The sequence below is a fragment of the Mixophyes fleayi genome, chromosome 3 (assembly GCF_038048845.1).
Source record: "Mixophyes fleayi isolate aMixFle1 chromosome 3, aMixFle1.hap1, whole genome shotgun sequence".
NCBI lineage: Eukaryota > Metazoa > Chordata > Amphibia > Anura > Limnodynastidae > Mixophyes > Mixophyes fleayi.
Window position 1 is genome coordinate 34,734,515 of NC_134404.1, and position 20,977 is coordinate 34,755,491.

General features: G+C 39.9%; 1 protein-coding gene and 1 pseudogene across 1 annotated transcript; one reads left to right on the forward strand and one right to left on the reverse strand.

Moving 5' to 3' along the window:
- Positions 1-6,006: 6,006 nt before the first annotated feature.
- Positions 6,007-18,274, reverse strand: LOC142143114 (serine/threonine-protein kinase SBK1-like). The gene is made up of 3 exons (XM_075200830.1): positions 18,148-18,274; positions 8,308-8,510; positions 6,007-6,534 (listed from the first exon to the last, which is right to left on the reverse strand). Exons 1-3 carry the CDS (start codon positions 18,272-18,274, stop codon positions 6,007-6,009), a joined length of 858 nt encoding a protein of 285 aa, XP_075056931.1.
- On the forward strand, positions 17,455-17,561 carry LOC142146868 (U2 spliceosomal RNA; annotated as a pseudogene).
- Positions 18,275-20,977: the final 2,703 nt, after the last annotated feature.

The following is a 20,977-nucleotide window of genomic DNA, read 5'->3' on the forward strand; positions in this document are numbered from 1 at the left end:
TTAAATCAGATATATGGTCTTTTTTCTCCTTGTGCACTACGAGTTTGAACTGCCAAATACTGATCAATATAAGGAGGCAGGACTGTAGCGTCATTTAACCATAATTGCAAAACTTGTATTTCTTTACCTTTTAGAAACAACTTTCCTGTCTCCCCTAATCAGAATGTGTAGCAAAAGATTTTTTTTATTGCAGTTTCGTGTCAGCCAGAAAAATCTGTGATGTTGAATACTTTAGTGACAAAAAAGACAAAAGTTGTTATTGGAGTGACACTTTTATTGGCTAACCAAAAGAAATTTTTATATTTGCTCGCTTTCAGAGCACAGAGGCCCCTTCATCTGGCGAGTTTACAAATGAATTACTGAGAAAAGGGCTCAACATTTAAGAGATGTTACATCAAGCAATTTGTACAGGGGGGGGGGGAATACATCATTAAGATAAGCTAAAGTAATAAAACGGAGGTTTTAGTTAAGGATGGAAGAATGAAAGTCCTAAGAGTTCATAGATCTGGAGTAACTCTGCTGTGGGATATGAAGTGTGTCCATTTAGTGGGTCATAAATCCAGGTGTTAGGTTGAGTCCTTGAGTCAATGATTGGAATGTTCTTATCTCTCCCTGTCATTTAAAAAAAAAATCCTTTCAAGGTGATAAGAACATGCTATCTCCCCTAAAATATTTTAAATGGAAACTTCCTTTTGCTGTACATTCAGAACACCATTTATGTACGTATTGAACAAATTTCTTTCCATATTTATGGATCATAATTGCTGCCGAACTCCTAGGGGAGATATTCAACAATTTAGACTTCTCCTGTGTGACTACATTCTGTCCCATGGTGCAGCTTAATCTTTTCTTTTATAGTCTGACTTATTCAGTATCTGCACGATGGTAATAAGGCTACAACAACAACTATCAGAATGTATTACCCCTTTATGGGCAACAACCCTGGGCTTTGACCCTTAGGAAACCACACAACTTCATCAGGTTTTCCTAGTGTGTCACACACACACACACACACTAACGTAAAACATACTGCTATCTTAGGTCTTGTAGTGTACTTTTTATGTGTTTTTAGAGGACTTTACTTTTCATGTGGCTTGGGACTATTTATTCCTCCTTCAAGCGTTAACTATAAGTAATACTTGAATTCAGAATCTTAACCAGACATTTGCACCGTGAAGTAAGCCCAATCACACACACACATGCAAGCATTCATACCATCTTTAACAAGTTTTAACAGTCTCTTTGAATAAATAGCAAATGGAAATTCTAACTGGTACCAATGCTATGCATATACATTTATATAAACAATTCAAAAACTGCAATTTCACACTTACATAGATAACTATAAATAGCTTTTCAGCAAACTCAGAGATTAGGAGACAGAAGTATAGAATCAGAAAAGATAAAATATTACCGTTTGTGGGCACATTTTAACATCATCATCATTTATTTATTTATATAACATATATTTCAAGTCTCTGGTCTCTGGATGTGTTGGCTGATCGCTATTTATAGATGATCTCAGTGGGGCATCTAAAAATGTTGAAGCAATAAGTGTGGAAAGGCCAAGCTTCTCTATTTCCTAAATATGCATGCATAGTCTTTCTGAATAGAACAAGACTAAAAAACTTTGACCCATACAAGAATTTATACATGAAATCCCACCCCTCTAACAAACGTCACTACCCATATTACATCTTTTGAAATAATACATAAGAGGACGAGAAATCGAATGGATCTACTTTTGACAGACATTTCAACAAAAAGAAATCCTATATGACCAGGTCAAAGAAACATATGTGACGTTTACATTCCTAAGTCTTATGTTCACCTAAATCATCTGGCATCAAATGGAACATCCTGTGACATATGACCCTCTAGTCAGACTAAGACACATAGAAGCATTTAACCCTATATACGAAATACAAGAAATACATCATTCTGTTCATCATATACTAATAATATTCATCCAACTTCTTATATTTGTACCAAAACTTAACCGATGTCACTAAGAGGGATAAAGAGGGAAGAATATAATTAAATAGGGAAAAATACATTATAGTTACCATTGATGCACCTAATAATCCCAATCAACAGGGGCAGGGGGGCATCTGCCCTATGAGCCAGTCCCATAATGGTCTACCTTGGGCTGGGTCAATGGGCCACCTGCATTTTGTTCCTTTAAAATGTTCCCAATAGGCTGGTGGGTTGAGTCTTAATCCTTAGGCTAAAATTTGCCAGCCCTTCCCTGCTAACCAATCTATCTTTACAGACCTGTATATTTTAATACAGGAAAGGGTAGAATGATATGTAATTTTGGTAGGAGATTTTAATACTACTGTTCACTAATAATAACTAAAGAATAAGACATAAGGATATTCTATCCTCATTAAAATTGATCATTGATTCACTACAACTTATTGATCCATGGAGATACTATTATCCTGTAGATAGACGATATATTGTGAGGATGGGAGTAAAATGTATATCAGCAAGAATAGACTATTGGTTAATATCGACTAGTATATTGTATAAAGTAATAAAATCATGGATAGAAAAAATTATTTTGAATCACGCCCTGATTTGGTTTACATTAAAATTAAGAAATCCAATATATAGCTCTAGTATCTGGAGATTCCCTTCATATTTAGTCATGTCAGAGATCTTTACAGAACAACTGGAAAACTATTTCTTAAACTATACAGAAAACAATGCTAAACATAAACAAGACATAAACGTATGCTGGGAAGCATCTAAACCAGTGTTAAGAGCTCATATAATAGCCTATGTAGCTTATTAAAGGAAAATGATTAACTAACATTTCTTTGCTTTGAATCAGGATTTAATGAAAGCATACGCAAATTTACAAATAGATAATAACCAAGGGCCTGAATCATTGAGGATCTTAACTTGAGAAACTTCTTATTTCAGTCTCCTGGACAAAACCATGTTACAATGCAAGGGGTGCAAATTAGTATTCTGTTTTGCACATAAGTTAAATACTGGCTGTTTTTTCATGTAGCACACACATATCAACTTTAAATTCCAGTGTACAAATAAGCTATCAAGTATTTGTGTGCTACATGATAAAACAGAATACTAATTTGCACCCCTTGCTTGTAACATGGTTTTGTCCAGTAGACTGAAATAAAAAGTTTCTCGAGTTAAGATCCTTAATGAGGCCCCAACTTAATACAGAGAAGTATAAAGAGTTAAAATCTAGGTATGATGTTAGCCTTTGTCACCCAAATTAATAGCGGAAAAACTATCATGTTTTCTTTATCCTCTTTTTCAGTATACCTTAAGAGATCTGCTCTATTTAAGGCTGTGGTTTTCATGATTGCTCCAGCCACTAAATTGCACTCTTAATTTCAGATCAGACTCTGTTGCGAAAACCCTGTAGTAATTACCTGTTAATGAAAGAGAGGAAGCAGAGATTAGACACTTCTCATAGCCTGGTATAGAGGAAACTGATAACTTATAAGAAGTCCGGTAAAACTCCGAATTATGCTGTTTAAATTTTTTGTTTTACTCTTGTCTCTATATACTTAGAGCTATACACACTAACTATGCAGCCATTCTACAATGAATGTATTAGACAACGTTTCACCATCTCTTCAGCAATTCCATTCTGAAAAATTAGTATACATCATTATAGAAGTGTATCTGCTTGGGGAAGACATGTATTGGCTTTATGAAATTTTAGATGGCAAATATAAATTGGTTTTATAGTATGATACAGCCATTTACTGTTCTGTGGGTGTGGGCTTGCATATTGCTCTTATACTTGAATGTCGCTCATCAGTGACAGCCAGACAAAGTTAAATCTGCATTGTTTGTTTGGTTTTTTTTTTTAAAAAAAAAAATGGTTACTTGGCTTAGAATGAACACGATATGAAGTTAGTGATTTTGAAGTTAGTCTTCAATCATCATATTAAAAATATAATAAACCAATGTATGTCCATATGTAATCATTTTGTGTCTTACCTTTTCTTAATTTGTTCAGCAATATTTACTCCTTAAAATTCCTTGGTCCATATTTAAACACAGATGAGTTCTCAATGAAAGTATTATAGGACAGAATATTAAAACACAATGGATGAATGTATTAAAAAAACATTCAATTTTCACATTAAGCCACTCCAAATTTTGCTCTATTACCAGCATACTGGATGAGGTAATGGAGGGATCCAGAAGGTGCCACCTCCTGGCTCATAATGTAGAGAGAGAATGAGTAGACATGATACCTTCATAGCTTGAGAGGTAGATGGACACACAGAGCTAAAAAAAGGAAGTTTCCTGAGTGGATTCATCCTTCTCTAGTTTTAGGGCAATCGTTTTACCTTACTAGGATAATGTCAAATAATGTAAAATTTTGGACAATGATTAACACATGGAAAAAGTCAAACCTTTTGCAGATGACACCTGTCTCCCATAAACAGCATACCTAAACAATAACTATATAATACTGCGCCCCCAAAACATTACTTTTCATAAATAATTTTGACATTTTCCAGCAATCTACTCATTTGCCATAGTATACAATCCAAAAAGGAAACATTAGTGGTGACACTTGCTTTAGAAATGTATTCAGGTAAAGAAATAACTACTAACACTTCTTAAGATAAATACATTAAGTGATACCCAATTTTTAAGAATATTGTGGGACAAACCTTATCTGTACCATCAACTCTTTCTAGGACATATTTCTAACTATGGTCTTACCGGTTTCCCTCTAATGAGCCATTATAACTTGGCCATAAGTCCCCTTGCCCAGATCTTCCAAAACTTGAAAGCGATCAACCACAAGGAGAGGAGGTCACAGATTCCCCCCATTAATCTGGGCAAGAAGGTACATGGCCTGCTGCCATGAGTTGTCAAAGTACAAGATATCTTAGAGAATATGAGTGACATGGGGTACATGTTAGAGATAAATTATCTCAGAATGTGGTTGCATGATATAGGGAAGCTCAGTCAGGTGGAATATACCACATTACCTCTGAATATTACAGTATGGCTGAGAGTGACAGCAAACAAACACTGAATGTTACATCTAAAGAGATAGACAGCACCAGATAAGAAAGACAGTGTTATGTGTCAGAATGAGAATACCATTGTACATGTGAGTGGGTGAGCAGAGCTGAGAATGCACCAAAGTTAGTGCCAGAGCAAAGTAAATGGAGATATCACCCCAATTGTGTCCCCACTTAACAGACATTGGTATAAAACCTTCATGTGCAGGGACCCTCTTCTCATTTCTGCCCACTCCCAAGAACAAGTCAGGGCAGAGGAAAGTGCAAGTGAAGAAGTGCATTGCACACCTATGCCCTCCAGGACAGCGCACATAGTGACAGGGGGAAACATTTCTATGCACCAAAAATAATTTCCTAGTTTATATAAGCATTATTTTTAATAATGCTTCTGCTGCTGTGCTTTTATTCCTTTTCATTATTAGATATTCAAGCAAAGGAAATGACAGAAGAATAACTTTGAATAACATATGTTTGTTTTTATTAAACACTTAAATGTACAACTAGTTTTTGGTGTAAAGAATGAATGTGAAACTAAAAACAGGGGCAAGATCTGACTATGAAAGCAATTTCTCTAAACATATCTTAATGAGCAACCAATTACTACCGGGACGGTAAGATTCATGACGTGCTTAGATGAATGTACAGCTGCAAAGAGTCCCTGTAATAATCGTCCAGTGTATTAGAAAGCAGTCAGTGTCTGACCCAATGCTCGCAGTGGCTCCACATTGTACTGCTCAATCAGGTTTGGCCTCCATGCTCTTTTTCAACACTGGTCCATATGTTCTATCATGAGGTCTTAAAGATGTCTACTTCAGACCCCACAGTCCGTGTAGTGTTTCCTTCCAGACCAACTAGGGCTGAATTACAGGGATCCATTCTATGACATCTTGTGTGTATGAGTACATGCTGCTGGTTGTCCTCATCCACTTGTGTTATCCATCTCCACATCCTCTCCTGTGACTTCGACATTGTCTTAGCCCAGATATTGAATATTCCAGGGACAATGAAGATAGTTTAACACCCACAAAACTGATGGTCGAGCAGAACAGTTCCGTGAGAGGAGCTTATTAAACATGGCTAAGGCCTCTCTTGTAAACCTTTGCCAGGAAGGTGGTGGAGGAATGAGGTGGACATAAACCAGGGACTCCATGTCCCACTCCACAGCTTTCATCCAGGGAAGGTATCCTGTGAGTGCAAAGTACAGGAGAACACCAAGTGCCCAGGTGTCTACACTAGTAGAGAGGACCAAGTACTCATCATGCTTCACATCACACAACTCTGGGGACATATAAGGGATGATATGTGACCTGGTGGACACAAAACTGCCAGCTTTTCGACTCAAACCAAAGTCACAAACTTTAATATTATAATATTCTCTGTCCATGAGAAGCACATTGTCTGGCTTTAAGTCCATGTGCACCAACCCAATGCCGTGCATGTAATCCAGAGCTTGGGACAACTGTAATGCACAGCGCTTCACCACACCCTCTGGCATGCCAACCTGCAGAAGGAGACAGATGTTATGAGACATACTTGTACAGCAGTCAGTATATTTAACCCTGTCATTCGTAATTACTTTAAAGGTTAAACTACATGAATATCTGAAATATAACAGAATTTAAACATCAGATCCCTATTTTATTTGTGGTGGTGCTTTAGGTGTCTATTTATGATTAAATGGTAAAGGCACACCAATGTTTTTAAAGCCTTCTCATATGATTTAGCTGGTGGAGCTATGTATTGCTGAGGCATTCAAAACAAGAGGAATGAAACTAAGAAGGAACATCAAACAAACATATAACATACCGTATTTTTCGCTCCATAAGACGCACTTTTTCCCCCAAAAAAAGTGGGGGAAAAAGTGTGTGCGTCTTATGGAGCGAATACTGCATGCCAGAAAGGAAGGAAAAAAATAAAACTTACATGTCCAGCATGGAGAAGCGGGTCCCGGCCAGGCTGCAGATCCTCCTGAGCGTCCGTCCCCCTGCCTATCTGTGAGGACCTAGCTATCACATGGGACGTCCTGTGAGTGTGTGTTCTGGAGACTATACTGTTTGTGTGTGTTCTGGAGACTATACTATGTGTGTGTGTGTGTGTGTGTGTGTGTGTGTGTGTGTGTGTGTGTGTGTGTGTGTTGGAGGCTATAGTGTGTGTGTGCCAGTGTGCTAACATAGCATGTGTGTCTAAGAGTGGGGAACAGTGTGTTAATATAGTGTGTGAGTGAAGGGGCCAGTGTATGATTTCCTTCTCTAAAACTAGGGGCCAGATTTACTAAGCTGCGGGTTTGATTGGTTGCTATTGGCAACATCCCCACTTTTGCAAACCCGCAGCTTAGTAAATCTAGCCCTAGGTGCGTCTTATGGAGCAAAAAATATGGTATATAGCATTTAAATATTACTAGGAAACACCATCAGAAACCGCTATATGGTCCTTCATACATATATATACATGTTTTACTGTATATGCAACAGTAATGAGGCTCACTGTGGACGTTCAATATCTGATCATTTAATAATGTGAGATAAGATACTGTCCACATACAAACCATCCTAAGGAGAATCATCAGAACAAAACACTAAACATAATACATATAATAATAAAATGTCTTAAGAACTGTGCATGTTCTTCCAATAAATAAATTGTGATGTTTGATTATTTTACACAAAGGACACATTTCACAAACGTGAAGTCATTGAAACAAATGTGGTCTTAACATGACCTGGTTATAGTTAGTGACAAAAGAACAACAGATATTTATGTAATTGTTGCCCTAAATATGTGACTTTAATATTCCTCAAAAGCTCTTATTTACTGGTTGTTTTTATGTTAAATAGTTAACTGTTAAATATAACATTCACAAAAATAAATTTCACTGTTATTCTGGAGAATATTAAGTATCAACCAGTTTGAAGACAATCTTTAACAATTTACAATGGAGATGGCAAACTGTTAATTATCAAAGCTGTTGGTCTGCTAATTTTTGCATGTTTTACTGATAGAATTTGGCCTTAGGTGTCCTAAGACCGACCCCAACTACTACACTCAGCAGACCGAACTAACTGTTGTTGTCCCATTTTAAGGCATAGACTAATTTCTCAGCATTCTAACATTAATGAATTTGAAGATGGTTTTTTCCTCCATTTTATACACCTGCAGCTTTAGTGATTGTGCCCTATATGTAGAAAATTGTATTATAATGATAATTTAAGTGGATGTAGTGCACAGTGTGAAGATGAGAAAGACCTGCTGAAAATATGACAATGGTCCTTCTTACCTCTGGTTGGATAAGGTCCTGAAGAGTCCCTGCAGGGGCCAGCTCTTGGGGCAGGATATAGTAATCCATTGTATTATAGAACATTGGGTGGGTTGTTATAAAGCCATGGCAGCCGGAGAGGAATATTGATATGCCAAGCTCTCTGAGGAAGTCTTTCAGCTGGGTTCTGTCTTTTCTCAGCAATTTAAGGGCCACCGGTTCACCTAAGCACAAGGGCAAAGAAAATGTAATATCTTTCTAGATAGGACTTCAAGAAATGTTATGATATAGTAGTCTACATGATGTGATCTCCAGTCTATAGTCAGATGCTTACATACCTGTTATCTTGCCCTGGGCAAGCAGAACTAGGGATGTGCACCGGCGACTTTTGAGGTCTCGTGTTTTGTGTTTTGGATCCGGATTTTCGTTATTTTTGGGGTTCGGATTTGTCTCGCAAAACACTTGACGAAAGGTCTCGGTTCGGATTTAAGGTTTTGGATTTTTTTTGAAAAAAACATAAAAAGTTTAAAAATCAAGTTTTTGGGCTTATTTTCACTCCTAGGCTATTATTAACCTCAATAACAAGCATTTCCACTAATTTACAGTGTATTCTGAACACCTCACAATATAGTTATTAGTCCAAAACGTTGCAACAAGGTATCTTTCTGGACTGCGTAGAGGAGTGGGTCACCACAATATATATTAAAAACCCTGAACTTTTATGAATCGCACCAATAAATGTACCTGGACTGCGTAGAGGAGTGGGTCACCACAATATATATTAAAAACCCTGAACTTTTATGATTCGCACCAATAAATGTACCTGGACTGCGTAGAGGAGTGGGTCACCACAATATATATTAAAAACCCTGAACTTTTATGAATCGCACCAATAAATGTACCTGGACTGCGTAGAGGAGTGGGTCACCACAATATATATTAAAAACCCTGAACTTTTATGATTCGCACCAATAAATGTACCTGTACTGCGTAGAGGAGTGGGTCACCACAATATATTAACCCTGAACTTTTATGAATCGCACCAATAAATGTACCTGGACTGCGTAGAGGAGTGGGCACTGGGCACCACAATAAAATATATAAAAAACCTTCAACAAGTCTGCATTACACTACACATACGGCTGCTCCTCCATCCTCTCCATCATATACATGTTGGAGTTTTAGCGTGTGACAACCTCTTGTTTTTGATAATGTCAGTGCATTTTGAATTTTTTTCAATTTGCCCCACACCACTGAATGTACTTTATCTATGATACGCATCTATCTATCTTGACTGCGTAGTGTGGTGGCCCCGGTACACAATTTGGTACCGAGGCCACAATATAATTAAAAAACCCTCCACGTGTCAGAATTCCACCAAATAAGGGTATGGACTGCGTAGTGTGGTGGCCCCGGTACACAATTTGGTACCGAGGCCACAATATAATTAAAAAATTGGGCATCAACTGTCACCGTTGTTTAATATCTGATACACCTAAATATGGACTGCACAGTGGAGTGGCCCCGGTAGTAAATTTGGTGCCGGGGCCACAATAAAATAAATACACCCTCAACTGGTCTGAATTCCACCAAACAAGTATCTGGACTGCGTAGTGGGGTGGCCCCGGTACCCAATTTGATACCGGGGCCACAATACCTTCTTTCAAACATGGTACAGACAATTCGTCATTGAGATCCCATCAAGTATGTTAAAGACAGACAGGGTCGAAGTGTTATTGGTTGACTTTGTAAACCAAAAAACTGTCCCTGTTGCACATAGTCGTGCAATGAAGACTGATTTTTTCATTTAAAGGCACCATCTTTCAAGTGTAGTGTTTGTAAGTCTAAGTCATATTATACTTTTGGTAAAATTGGTTTATTTTGTTCCTCTTTATGGTAACTACTAATAGAATTAAAGTATTAAATAGAAGCGGCAGTTCCTCTTTATGGTAATTAGTAATAGAATTAAAGTATTAAATAGAATTAAAGTATTAAATAGAGTGGTATAGAGTTGTAGTGTGGTATAGATAGAGTGGTCCCCACAATATAATAATAAAACCCTCAACTGGTCTGAATTCCACCAAACAAGTATCTGGACTGCGTAGTGTGGTGGCCCCGGTAGTAAATTTGGTGCCGGGGCCACAATACCTCCTCCAACTTCCAAGTGTAGTGTTTATAAAGACAGACAGCGTCGAAGTGTTATTAGTTGACTTTCTTAACCCTAAAATTGTCCCTGTTGCAAATATTCGTGCAATGGACAGTTACTTTTTTATTGAAAGACTCAAGCTTTCAAGTGTAGTGTTTATAAAATATAAACAACAATACAGTAGTTTTAGAGCACGTCAATACCTCTTGTTTTAAATTATGACACGGCATTTTACTTTTGGTTTAATTTCTTGAATTTTTTTAAATTTGGTTTTACTTTTTGAACATGGCAAACGACTGTTGATTGGTCATATAATGCAAAAAAAAAAGGTCCAAGATGGAATTGTCCTTGGACCCTCACACCCACCCTTATGTTGTTGAAATAGGACATGCACACTTTAACAAACCAATCATTTCAGCGACAGGGCCTACCAAACAACTTTGGCTGAAATGATTGGTTTGTTTGGGCCCCCACACCAAAAAAGCTATTCATCTCTCCCTGTACAGACTAAACAGGCTCTACTGAGGCAAGATGTCGTCCTCATCCTCAACCTCTGATTCCTCTCCCCCTACAGTGTGTACTTCCTCCTCATCACACATTATCAATTCGTCCCCGCTGGACTCCACAACCACAGGTCCCTCTGTAGTATCTGGAGGGCAGTGCTGTACTTCATTGAGGAATTGATTATTCATTTTTATAAACATCATTTTTTCAACGTTCTGAGGAAGCAACCTCCTTCGCCGCTCACTGACCAGGTTCCCCGCTGCACTAAAAACTCTTTCCGAGTACACACTGGAGGGGGGACAACTCAGGTAAAATAGAGCCAGTTTGTACAGGGGCTTCCAAACTGCCTTTTTTTCCTGCCAGTAACAATATGGACTGTCTGACATGTCTACTTGGATGGTGTCAGCAAAGTAATCATCCACAATTTTTTCTATTGTGACAGCATCCAATGCAGCGAGAGTAGACATGTCTGCAATGGTTGGCAGGTCCTTCAGTCCGGACCAGATGTTATCAGCATCCCCGCCAATGCCTCTTTTGGGAAAACTGAGCTTTTTCCTCGCAGCCATAGATGTGGAAGAAAATGAGGGTGGAGCTGTTTTCATGTCACGGTCCTCTTCAGAGGACAATCTCCTGACCAGCAGGTCTTTGCACCGCTGTAGACTTGTGTCCGCCGGAAACAGAGACACAACATACGCTTTAAACCGAGGATCGAGCACGGTGGCCAGAATGTATTCCTCTGACTTTAAAAGAGTGACCACCCTCGGATCCTGGCAAAGCGTATGAAGGGCTACATCCACAAGAGCTACATGCTTGGTGTAATCGCAATGGCTTACCAGCGCCTCCCTCACTTTCTCCAGCTGCTTCTGCAACAGCCTGATCAGGGGAATGACCTGACTCAAGCTGGCAGTGTCGGAACTGACTTCTCGTGTGGCAAGTTCAAATGGCTGCAGAACCTTGCACAACACGGAAATCAGTCTCCACTGCGCTTGACTGAGGCGCATCCCCACTCCTTTGCCTATGTCGTAGGTGGCTGTGTAGGCCTGAATGGCCTTTTGCTGCTCCTCCATCCTCTGCAGCATATAGAGGGTGGAGTTCCAGCGCGTCACAACCTCTTGTTTGAGGTGATGGCAGGGCAGGTTCATGCTTTTTTGATGTGCCTCTAGTCTGCGGTAGGCACTGGCTGAATGCCGAAAGTGTCCAGCAATTTTGCGCGCCACCGCAAGCATCTCCTGCACACCCCTGTCACTCTTGAGGTAATGCTGCACCACCAAATTAATGGTGTGGGCAAAACATGGGACGTGCTGGAAATTGCCCATATTTAATGCCCGCACAATGTTACTGGCATTGTCTGACACCACAAATCCCCATGAGAGTCTAAGTGGGGTAAGCCACTGGGAGATAATTTCCCTCATTTTCTCTAATATGTTGTCAGCGTTGTGCCTCTTATTAAAGCCTGTAATACACAATGTTGCCTGCCTTTGCACGAGCCGCCATTTTGTAGTTGCTGCTACTGATGCAGCTGTTGCTGTTGCTGCGGAAAGGGATGCATCTACCCAGTGGGCTGTCACAGTCATATAGTCCTTCGTTTGCCCAGAACCACTTGTCCACATGTCCGTGGTTAAGTGGACAGTGGGTACAACCGCATTTTTAAGAGCACTGAGGACACTTGATCGTACTTCTCTGTACATTTTTGATATCGCCTGCCTAGTGAAGTGGAATCTCGACGGGATTTGGTACCGGGGACACAATACCTCCATCAACCCTCTAAATCCCACTCCACTGATGGCGGACACCGGGCGCACGTCTAACACCAACATTGCAGTTACAGCCGCAGTTATACGCTTTGCAATAGGGTGACTACTATCGTATTTTGTGGTCATGGCAAACGACTGTTGGACGGTCAATTGTTTTGTGAAAGACTTAGCGGTCTTACGACTTCCCCTCTGGGAAGATGACCGACTAACAGCAGCAACAGCAGCAGTGGCAGTAGTAGGCGTACCGCTGCAGGATTCCTCGGATGAATCCCGTATTGAGGAGGACTCAGTCTGGCTGCTGACTTGGGCTGCAGGACTGAATCTGATGGAGATTGTGGAGGAAGTTGACGAGGAGGGTGTTGCTGGTGTGTATCCAACTGGACCACGGGATTTAGGTGTCCCTGTACCGATGAGGGTCCTAGCCCCAGTTCCTGAACTAACCACTGAACTATGAAGGTTATTCAGGTGACGTATAAGGGAGGATGTTCTTAGGTGGGCAAGATCCTTACCCCTGCTTATTTGAGCTTTACATAAGCTACATATGGCCATACATTGGTTGTCTGGATTTGGATAAAAATAACTCCAGACCGAAGAGGTGCATTTTTTGGTCTTCTGACCAGGCATGACGATGAGCTTTTTCATCCCATGGACATCAGCTGTTTCCCCCCCTGGTGCCTCATTTACAATAACCACATCACCATCCTCATCATCAAGTTCCTCCACAGCGCCAGCTACATCATCAATAGCCTCCTCCCGAGCCACCTCTTCCTGTACAGTGATGGGAAGGTCAGGCTTGACAACCACCAACATCCTTGGACTCGCCTTGTGGATTTGTGATAATTTCTCTTTAGAAGGCAGAGTTGTTTGCTGTTTTGTTGCTGACAGCATAACTCTCTTCAATTTTTTGTAGGGGAGGAGGAGGAGGGCTAAGATCCGTGGGTGAAGCTGAACCACTAGTCATGAACACGGGCCAGGGCCTAAGCCGTTCCTTGCCACTCCGTGTCGTAAATGGCATATTGGCAACTTTACGTTTCTCCTCAGATGATTTTAAGTTTCTCTTTTTGCTACTTTTTCTTAACTTGGGCTTTTTGGATTTTACATGCCCGGTACTACGAGATTGGGCATCGGGCTTGGAAGACGACGTTGATGGCATTTCATCGTCTATGTCATGACTAGTGGCAGCAGCTTCAGCATTAGGAGGAAGTGGGTCTTGATCTTTCCCTACTTTATCCTCCAAATTTTTGGTCTCCATTATATGTAGCACAAGATACTGCAGAATGTGTGAACTTGGTAATATTGCAGTACCAATGGACTTATACTGCTGGATTGGTTTTGCAAATTTGGTTATAATTATTATATTTTTTTTTTTTTTTTAAATTTTTTATTTTTTTTTACTTTTTTTTTTATTTTTTAAAAAACTTGGGAATAATGGGGAAATAACTATGCCCTTAGAAGCACAGAGCACAGGACACAGCACCACTGGACTGAACAGGACACGGCACAGGACCCAGCAGCACTACGGAACTCAGCAGGACAGAGCACAGGACACAGCACCACTGGACTGATACTGCAGAATGTGTAAACTTTGTAATATTGCAGTACCAATGGGCTTATACTGCAGGATTGGTTGTGCAAATTTTGTGGTAATTAAAAAAATAAAAAAAACTACTTTAATTTTTTTTAAACACAGGGGAATATTGGGGAAATAACTATGCCCTTAGAAGCACAGAGCACAGGAAACAGCACCACTGGACTGAACAGGACACAGCACAGGACCCAGCAGCACCACTGACCTCAGAAGGACAGAGCACAGCACACAGCACCACTGGACTGATACTGCAGAACACAGCACAGCACAGCACTAAACAGCACAGAACTAAACAGCACAGCACGAGATCTACCAGGACAGAGGACCACCTAACACACCCTCCCTCTACCCTGATCAATGCCCGAGTGAAGATGGCGGCGACTAGCGGGGAATTTATAGGATCCGAGTATCGCGAGATCCGACAACGGGATTATGAGTCAGAGCCTCAGTTTCGGATTTGAATTTGGCGCCAATACCCGGATCTGTCTCGGATCCGACTCGGATCCGCAACGTTCGGGTGGGTTCGGATTTCATAAATCCGAGTGCGCTCATCCCTAAGCAGAACCATTCCAAAGGTCGCTTGACCAAGAGTCTCGATGACCTGGTAGATGTCAGAAATCGCCTCCATTTCCAGAATTTGGTTAGACCCAGATGACGGTTTTCTTTTTTCGGACAATACAAGATTTATATATTAAAATGTTTGCTAAATGGAATTTTAAATGTGGTTCATTTTAACATAATTTATTTAGACACTTTCAAGACATCATATAAAATAATCACCAATAGAACAGAGCCACACAGTTGCCAAACTATTTAGAAAAACAGTATTTTGTATTATAAGCATTATACCTTAGCAAAAGAAGGCATAATCAGAAAAATATGTTGTTCTTCAGCATAAGGACCAAATATGCACAAGAGCTTGTTGACAACTTACAGTTTCTCTATAGGGCAATTACATATGGCTGAGAAATAGAAACTGCACTGAAGAGCGATTTATAACTTTATATCATAAACACCAAGCAACAAAGTAAGAATAATATAATGTCAGATTGTTCGATAGAGGTAAATCATAGTCTGATTAGTTACTAATTATATAGCATCTAATTTTAGAGCATTAAACCCTTTAAACAAACCAGGAGTTGGATAAACCATAGAAAGTGGCCTCACCTGGGCAGGAAGAAGTCCGGTGGAGATGAGGTATCAGTGGAGAAGTTGCTCTTGTGGGTCACAAAGCAGGATCAGTACAATACAGCAGCAGAAATCAGCTCCTAAGAGGTCCAATCTGCACAGCGTGCTGCACGGGAATCAGTGAAGGGTCTTGAAGACAGTGTTCAGTTCACAAGGAGTGAATGTGTGTGAGGTGCATGAGCTACAGCTGTCTTTTTATGCAGAGCTCAGATAAAGGTTACTCCCATTCCAGGTATAATGGAAGCCCATGGACCTCTATTAAAATGCAAATTAAGGTGTCACCTGGCAGTTACCTATTTGTGAAGCCTCTATTGTGGACTAGGTGTGAAAAGACAAAGGCAGAAGATAGAAAAAGTGTTACATTGTGGTGCACATACACTAAACATTCTGAATTTTATTACATATAATTTACAATAATTTTATATTTACAAGTTTATCTTTATTAAAATATGGACTTTCACAATCTCAGTGCAGAAAGTTTTTTAGCAAATCTATTACAATATGTAATATAGTTAGTTAAAATACTTACATTGGGATTAATCTCATTATTATAATATTTATCTAGATAGTATATTGTAATGTATATAAATAAATAGAAATCAGTGCAGGCTAATTATAGCTGTAGTTTGAGCCATGGTAATTGTTGATAAAGAGCTGTTAGTTAGGCTCTTGTTTCAGGGAGTTATTGGATAAATGTGGATTTCTATATTAGTGTTTAGCAGATAAAATCCAAATTAGACTGGAGTGACTGTGAATCAAAAACTGTATAGCACCAATAGGGGAGTTGTGGATTACACTTGCCTACTTTTGAATTAAATTATAATTTGGGGTTTTCTGGTAATAATATACATAGTGGTCTTCGGTTCATGGATTAGCTGTTTCTCATAAGTAGATAGTCACAGAATTATGAGCAGTTATATTAAATTATTAAGTCACTTTCTAATTCTATGCTAAGACATTGTTACTGTGTGGATATCGAAGTTCAATGATAGTTTACTTACCGCAATCTTAAGTATCTCTATCTCAGATGGATAGCGATTCACCAAATAACATAAAAAGTAACACAGTAACTATCCCTCACGGACCTAAGCCATATTGTAATCCTACACTAATGTTATATAATTTTATTCATCAGTAACATATAGATTATTGGTTTAATTCACTTTTAACATATACATTGAGGACATAAAATCCCGAGTGTATACAATTTATATTGTAAAAGTGAATTACACAACTAATCTATAAGTGTTTAGTTTACGACATTTTATATATTTTGTTACATTTGCTGAAACACTATTGTCACTCAAATAATTTAAGTTCTTTTAACAAAAAGAAATAAAGTTGTGTTATTTAAATTATTGTAAATTATATGTAATAATATTCATATTGTTTGTGCATCGCAATGTAACACTTCTTCTTTCTTCTGCCTTAGTAAATTTATATTCTTTCAAGTTGTATTACTAATATTTGGTTATAATTTTTTTTAAAATAAACTGATTGACTATTACCAATACTATATAACTTACAAATCTGGGAGTCAACAAAAAAAAAAATATATTCATTGATAGACCAAGTGGGTGGGTACCCTTTGTTTGCCTAGGTGTGAATAGAGTAAGGGGCCTGAGAAGTCACAGTGGGTGACAGGGAGGGGCCATGTCTGTATTGTTATTACTGCTTATGAGGTGTTAATGTAAATCAGTCAGACATGATTCCATTAATTATTGATATGGTCTAATTTCCCCACCTGTTACTATTCTGTCCAACACAGAAACTTCTCAGAGATGAATGTCACCTGAATAATGTTATTATGTAGAAATATATATTTCTCCTATATTGATAAGGTATCAGTAAGTGTTACATTTGTACATGTATTTACCTATATATACCTAATATACATAGTGTGTGGTGATACACCACTGCTTTACATGTGGTATGGCAATAATTGTAATTAATATCTGTTTATAACAATGCAATGCGCACCACAGACTGTCGCTTCTGGGCCTTTTGGCTAAGATCAAGTGTAGTATCTGTTCTTATCTAGCCTAACACCCGGTGGAGGCAATGCTGATTGTGGCTCATCCATAGCGCAATCTAACACTGGTGAGGGTTCAAACAGATGTAGACTTTACTGTCTTTCTCCTGCCCAAAACCTATTGGTCTGAAACCTGATTGGGGCTCATCGATAGGACAATCTAACACTGGTGAGGAATTGTTAAGGACTTTTGTTTTGATTGAAAAAGTAGTTTTATTTGTATAAAGTACAAAAAACACAGGCGATACATTACATACAAGTGTACACAGTACACCGTAAAACATAATCATGCATACATTTTAGCACATTACAAGGTATAAAGTACAAGATATAACATCCTACACTATACATCAAGTACTGCACTAACCATTCAAACTTAAACAATATCACATTGCAATACAAAACAGGGGATGTGAGGGGGAGGTAGGTGAGAGGGGTAGGGTGGGGAAGTCACGAGCCCGAAGCTTTATTGAAGACAGACACAAAGGGAAGGGTGCATAAATAAGACATGACAATCAATAACACTTCAAACTGGGAAAGGGGAATGGGTTGGAGGGGGTAAGGGAGGGGTTTATTGAAAAAAACACACCGTGGGGAGAAGGAGAAGAGGGAGACAACAATCAATCATCATTTTCTTCTTCCTCAGTACTGTCAAGGGTGTTATAGACGCTTAGCAGGCTGTGGATCAGCCTATGACAGTCCTGCATGGTCATCTTCTCCCGTTTCAAGATGAGGCGATTCCTGTCAAGCCACATAGCATCCTTAAAACAGTTCATAAGGCACCAGGCCTGGGCACACTGTCCTTAAGTTTGTGTTCTAAGGCATCCAACAGTGCCTGTGCAGTGGGGCAGTCCCAAAAAATATGCTGCGCTGTTTCCCTTCTGGTGATACAAAAGGGGCAGTGAACATATCTGCACAGGTTCCGGGAGTGCATGAATGTCCTGAGAGGCAGACCCCCCTGGATAGCCATCCATGCAATGTCCTTATGTCTATTAGTCGGCCTCTTAGAGGCCACATACTCCCAGACGTGTTTGGCTGTAGCAACAGGGAGCCCTGGAACAGACTCCATAATGTCTTTTGCTCTGATGATCTTGTGGATAGTTTTAGGCTTCCACAAGTCTGGCTTAAGTCCCTCCAGATGGTGCTCCCTCACAAATTGTCCAACATCCAGGTAAAACCAAGGTGTAGTCCAGTTGTAAGGGAAGGAGCTATCCCAGTTGTCCCAACCAAGCGTCCTCCAAAGAGGCAGAAGGAAGACATGGACTTCCCAGCAGAGCAAATGTTATTTTCAAGGAGTGTCCAGCAGATGCAGCTACAAGCAAAGAAGGCATGCAGCATGGTGGGGATATCGGGGATCCCTTTCCCACCTTTGAGGGGTTCCTTGTACATAACTGACCGCTTCACTCTGTCCATTTTGGAACCCCAGATGATGTGGAAGACTGTCCTCGTGATGGTCTTACAGACGGCAGCAAGAGGTGGCCAAGCTTGGGCCGTGTACTGCAGAACAGGAAGAATCTCGTTGCGCAGCACCAGTGCTTTCCCTTCGATAGTAAGGTCTCTGAGGTCTCTGTGTTTAAGTATGTTCATCCATGCTGCTACTACTACTACTCTGATCATTATTCTGTGAATTTCATCCCTGCAATCTGTGTTTAAGTATGTTCATCCATGCTGCTACTACTACTACTCTGATCATTATTCTGTGAATTTCATCCCTGCAATCTGTGTTTAAGTATGTTATAGGAAACTGTTATCTGTTTAAACTTAGTCTTTTATTGCTGCCTAATTTATGATAGGTATCTGGCCTCTATCCTTTCCCACAAATGTTTTCTTTTCCTTTGATTAGCTGACCAATTAGCACATCTGTAGTGTATTCCTAAATTAGACTGACTACATCTTAGCTTCATTCTATGGGGAGACGTATGTGGGGGTAGATGTGTGTGATTTCTTCACTAAGTGGGATTTTCTCACAAAGTGGACGAAAATGCACAGTTAGACAACACAGTTGGACAAACATTGGACTACATTTGACTTGATTTTACTTCCAGCAATAAGCTGCATCTGCCACAGCCTATTTCTGCACTACTTGTCTATTTATATGGAATACTGCTAAGAGGTAATTCTTAAAATACCCTTGCTTTTTGCTTTTACCCCTTTTATCACAATGTTTCACAAATTGCTTTTCTTAGTCTCATTTCATGGCATGATCTTTAGGACTGTGTCATCTTTCACCCCTCCACCAACACACAAATTTGTTCATATTGCACCTGCATTACTCCACTCACCTCTATTTAACACCCATGAACTGTTGTCCTATTTATTATCTCTAACAAGTACAGCCTCCACCTGTCGCCAGAAAATAAAAGGCCACACATCTTACAATCCCCTTGCCTATCTTTCGCTCACTCTGCTTCTATTAGCTGGTGATATATCACCTAATCCAGGTCCCCCACACTCCTCACACACACATACATCAGAACACTACCGTTCTATAGCAAACCTCAAACACATCACCTGTCTACCCTCTCTTCCCAAGTCCTTTAAATGTGCCCTTTGGAATGCACGATCTGTTTGTAACAAACTTACCTCCGTTCATGATCTCTTCCTCTCAAAAAACCTCAACCTTCTGGCAATAACAGAAACATGGCTCATGCAATCAGACACTGCCTCACCTGCAGCACTTTCACATGGTGGCCTCCATCTCACCCACACCTCCAGACCTGAAGGCAGACAAGGAGGTGGGGTTGGACTACTTCTCTCCCCACAGTGCACATACACAGTTCTACCAAATGTCCCATCACTCACGTTCACATCTTTTGAAGTACATGCTATTCGCATTTTTAATCCATTCTCCCTACGTGTTGCGGTGATCTATCGTCCCCCTGGAGCACACCAACAATTTATTGAGGATTTCTCTGCATGGCTCCCTCACTTCTTATCTTCAGACATCCCCACCATCATCATGGGTGACTTCAACATCCCCATTGATAACCCACCTTCCAAAGCTGCTTCCAAACTACTCTCTCTAACATCCTCACTTGACCTCTCCCAGTGGATTGAATCATCTACTCATAAGGATGGCCACTGCCTTGATCTTGTTTTCTCTAGACTATGCTCAGTTTCTAATTTTATTAATACACCCTTCCCCCTCTCGGATCATCACCTTATCAGCTACACTCTCACCCCCACTGCTCTAACCTCTCTACTGTCTAACTCTACCAAGCCTCCTCATACTCGTAGAAATCTTAATTCTATTAATCTTCAACAATTTTCCACCTCTCTCCAACACCTTCTCTCCCCTATCTCTACATTCTCATCCCCTGAGATGGCAGTACCTCATTTTCACCTAACCTTAGCAACGGCCCTTGATCAAGTGGCTCCAGCGACACTTCATACTACACGTCGACTTCGATGTCAACCGTGGCACACCAAAGCAACACGAAATCTTCAAAAACTGTCCCGTAAAGCAGAACGTCACTGGC

Excerpts from the sequence above, each read along its gene's own strand:
- LOC142143114 (XM_075200830.1), bottom strand. The coding sequence starts at position 18,274 with ATGAACTGTTTTAAGGATGCTATGTGGCTTGACAGGAATCGCCTCATC. Across the intron at positions 8,511-18,147 it reads CGTCTATAACACCCTTGACA|GTGAACCGGTGGCCCTTAAA; the intron begins GTACTGAGGAAG and ends CCTTGTGCTTAG. Across the intron at positions 6,535-8,307 it reads AGGACCTTATCCAACCAGAG|GTTGGCATGCCAGAGGGTGT; the intron begins GTAAGAAGGACC and ends CTCCTTCTGCAG.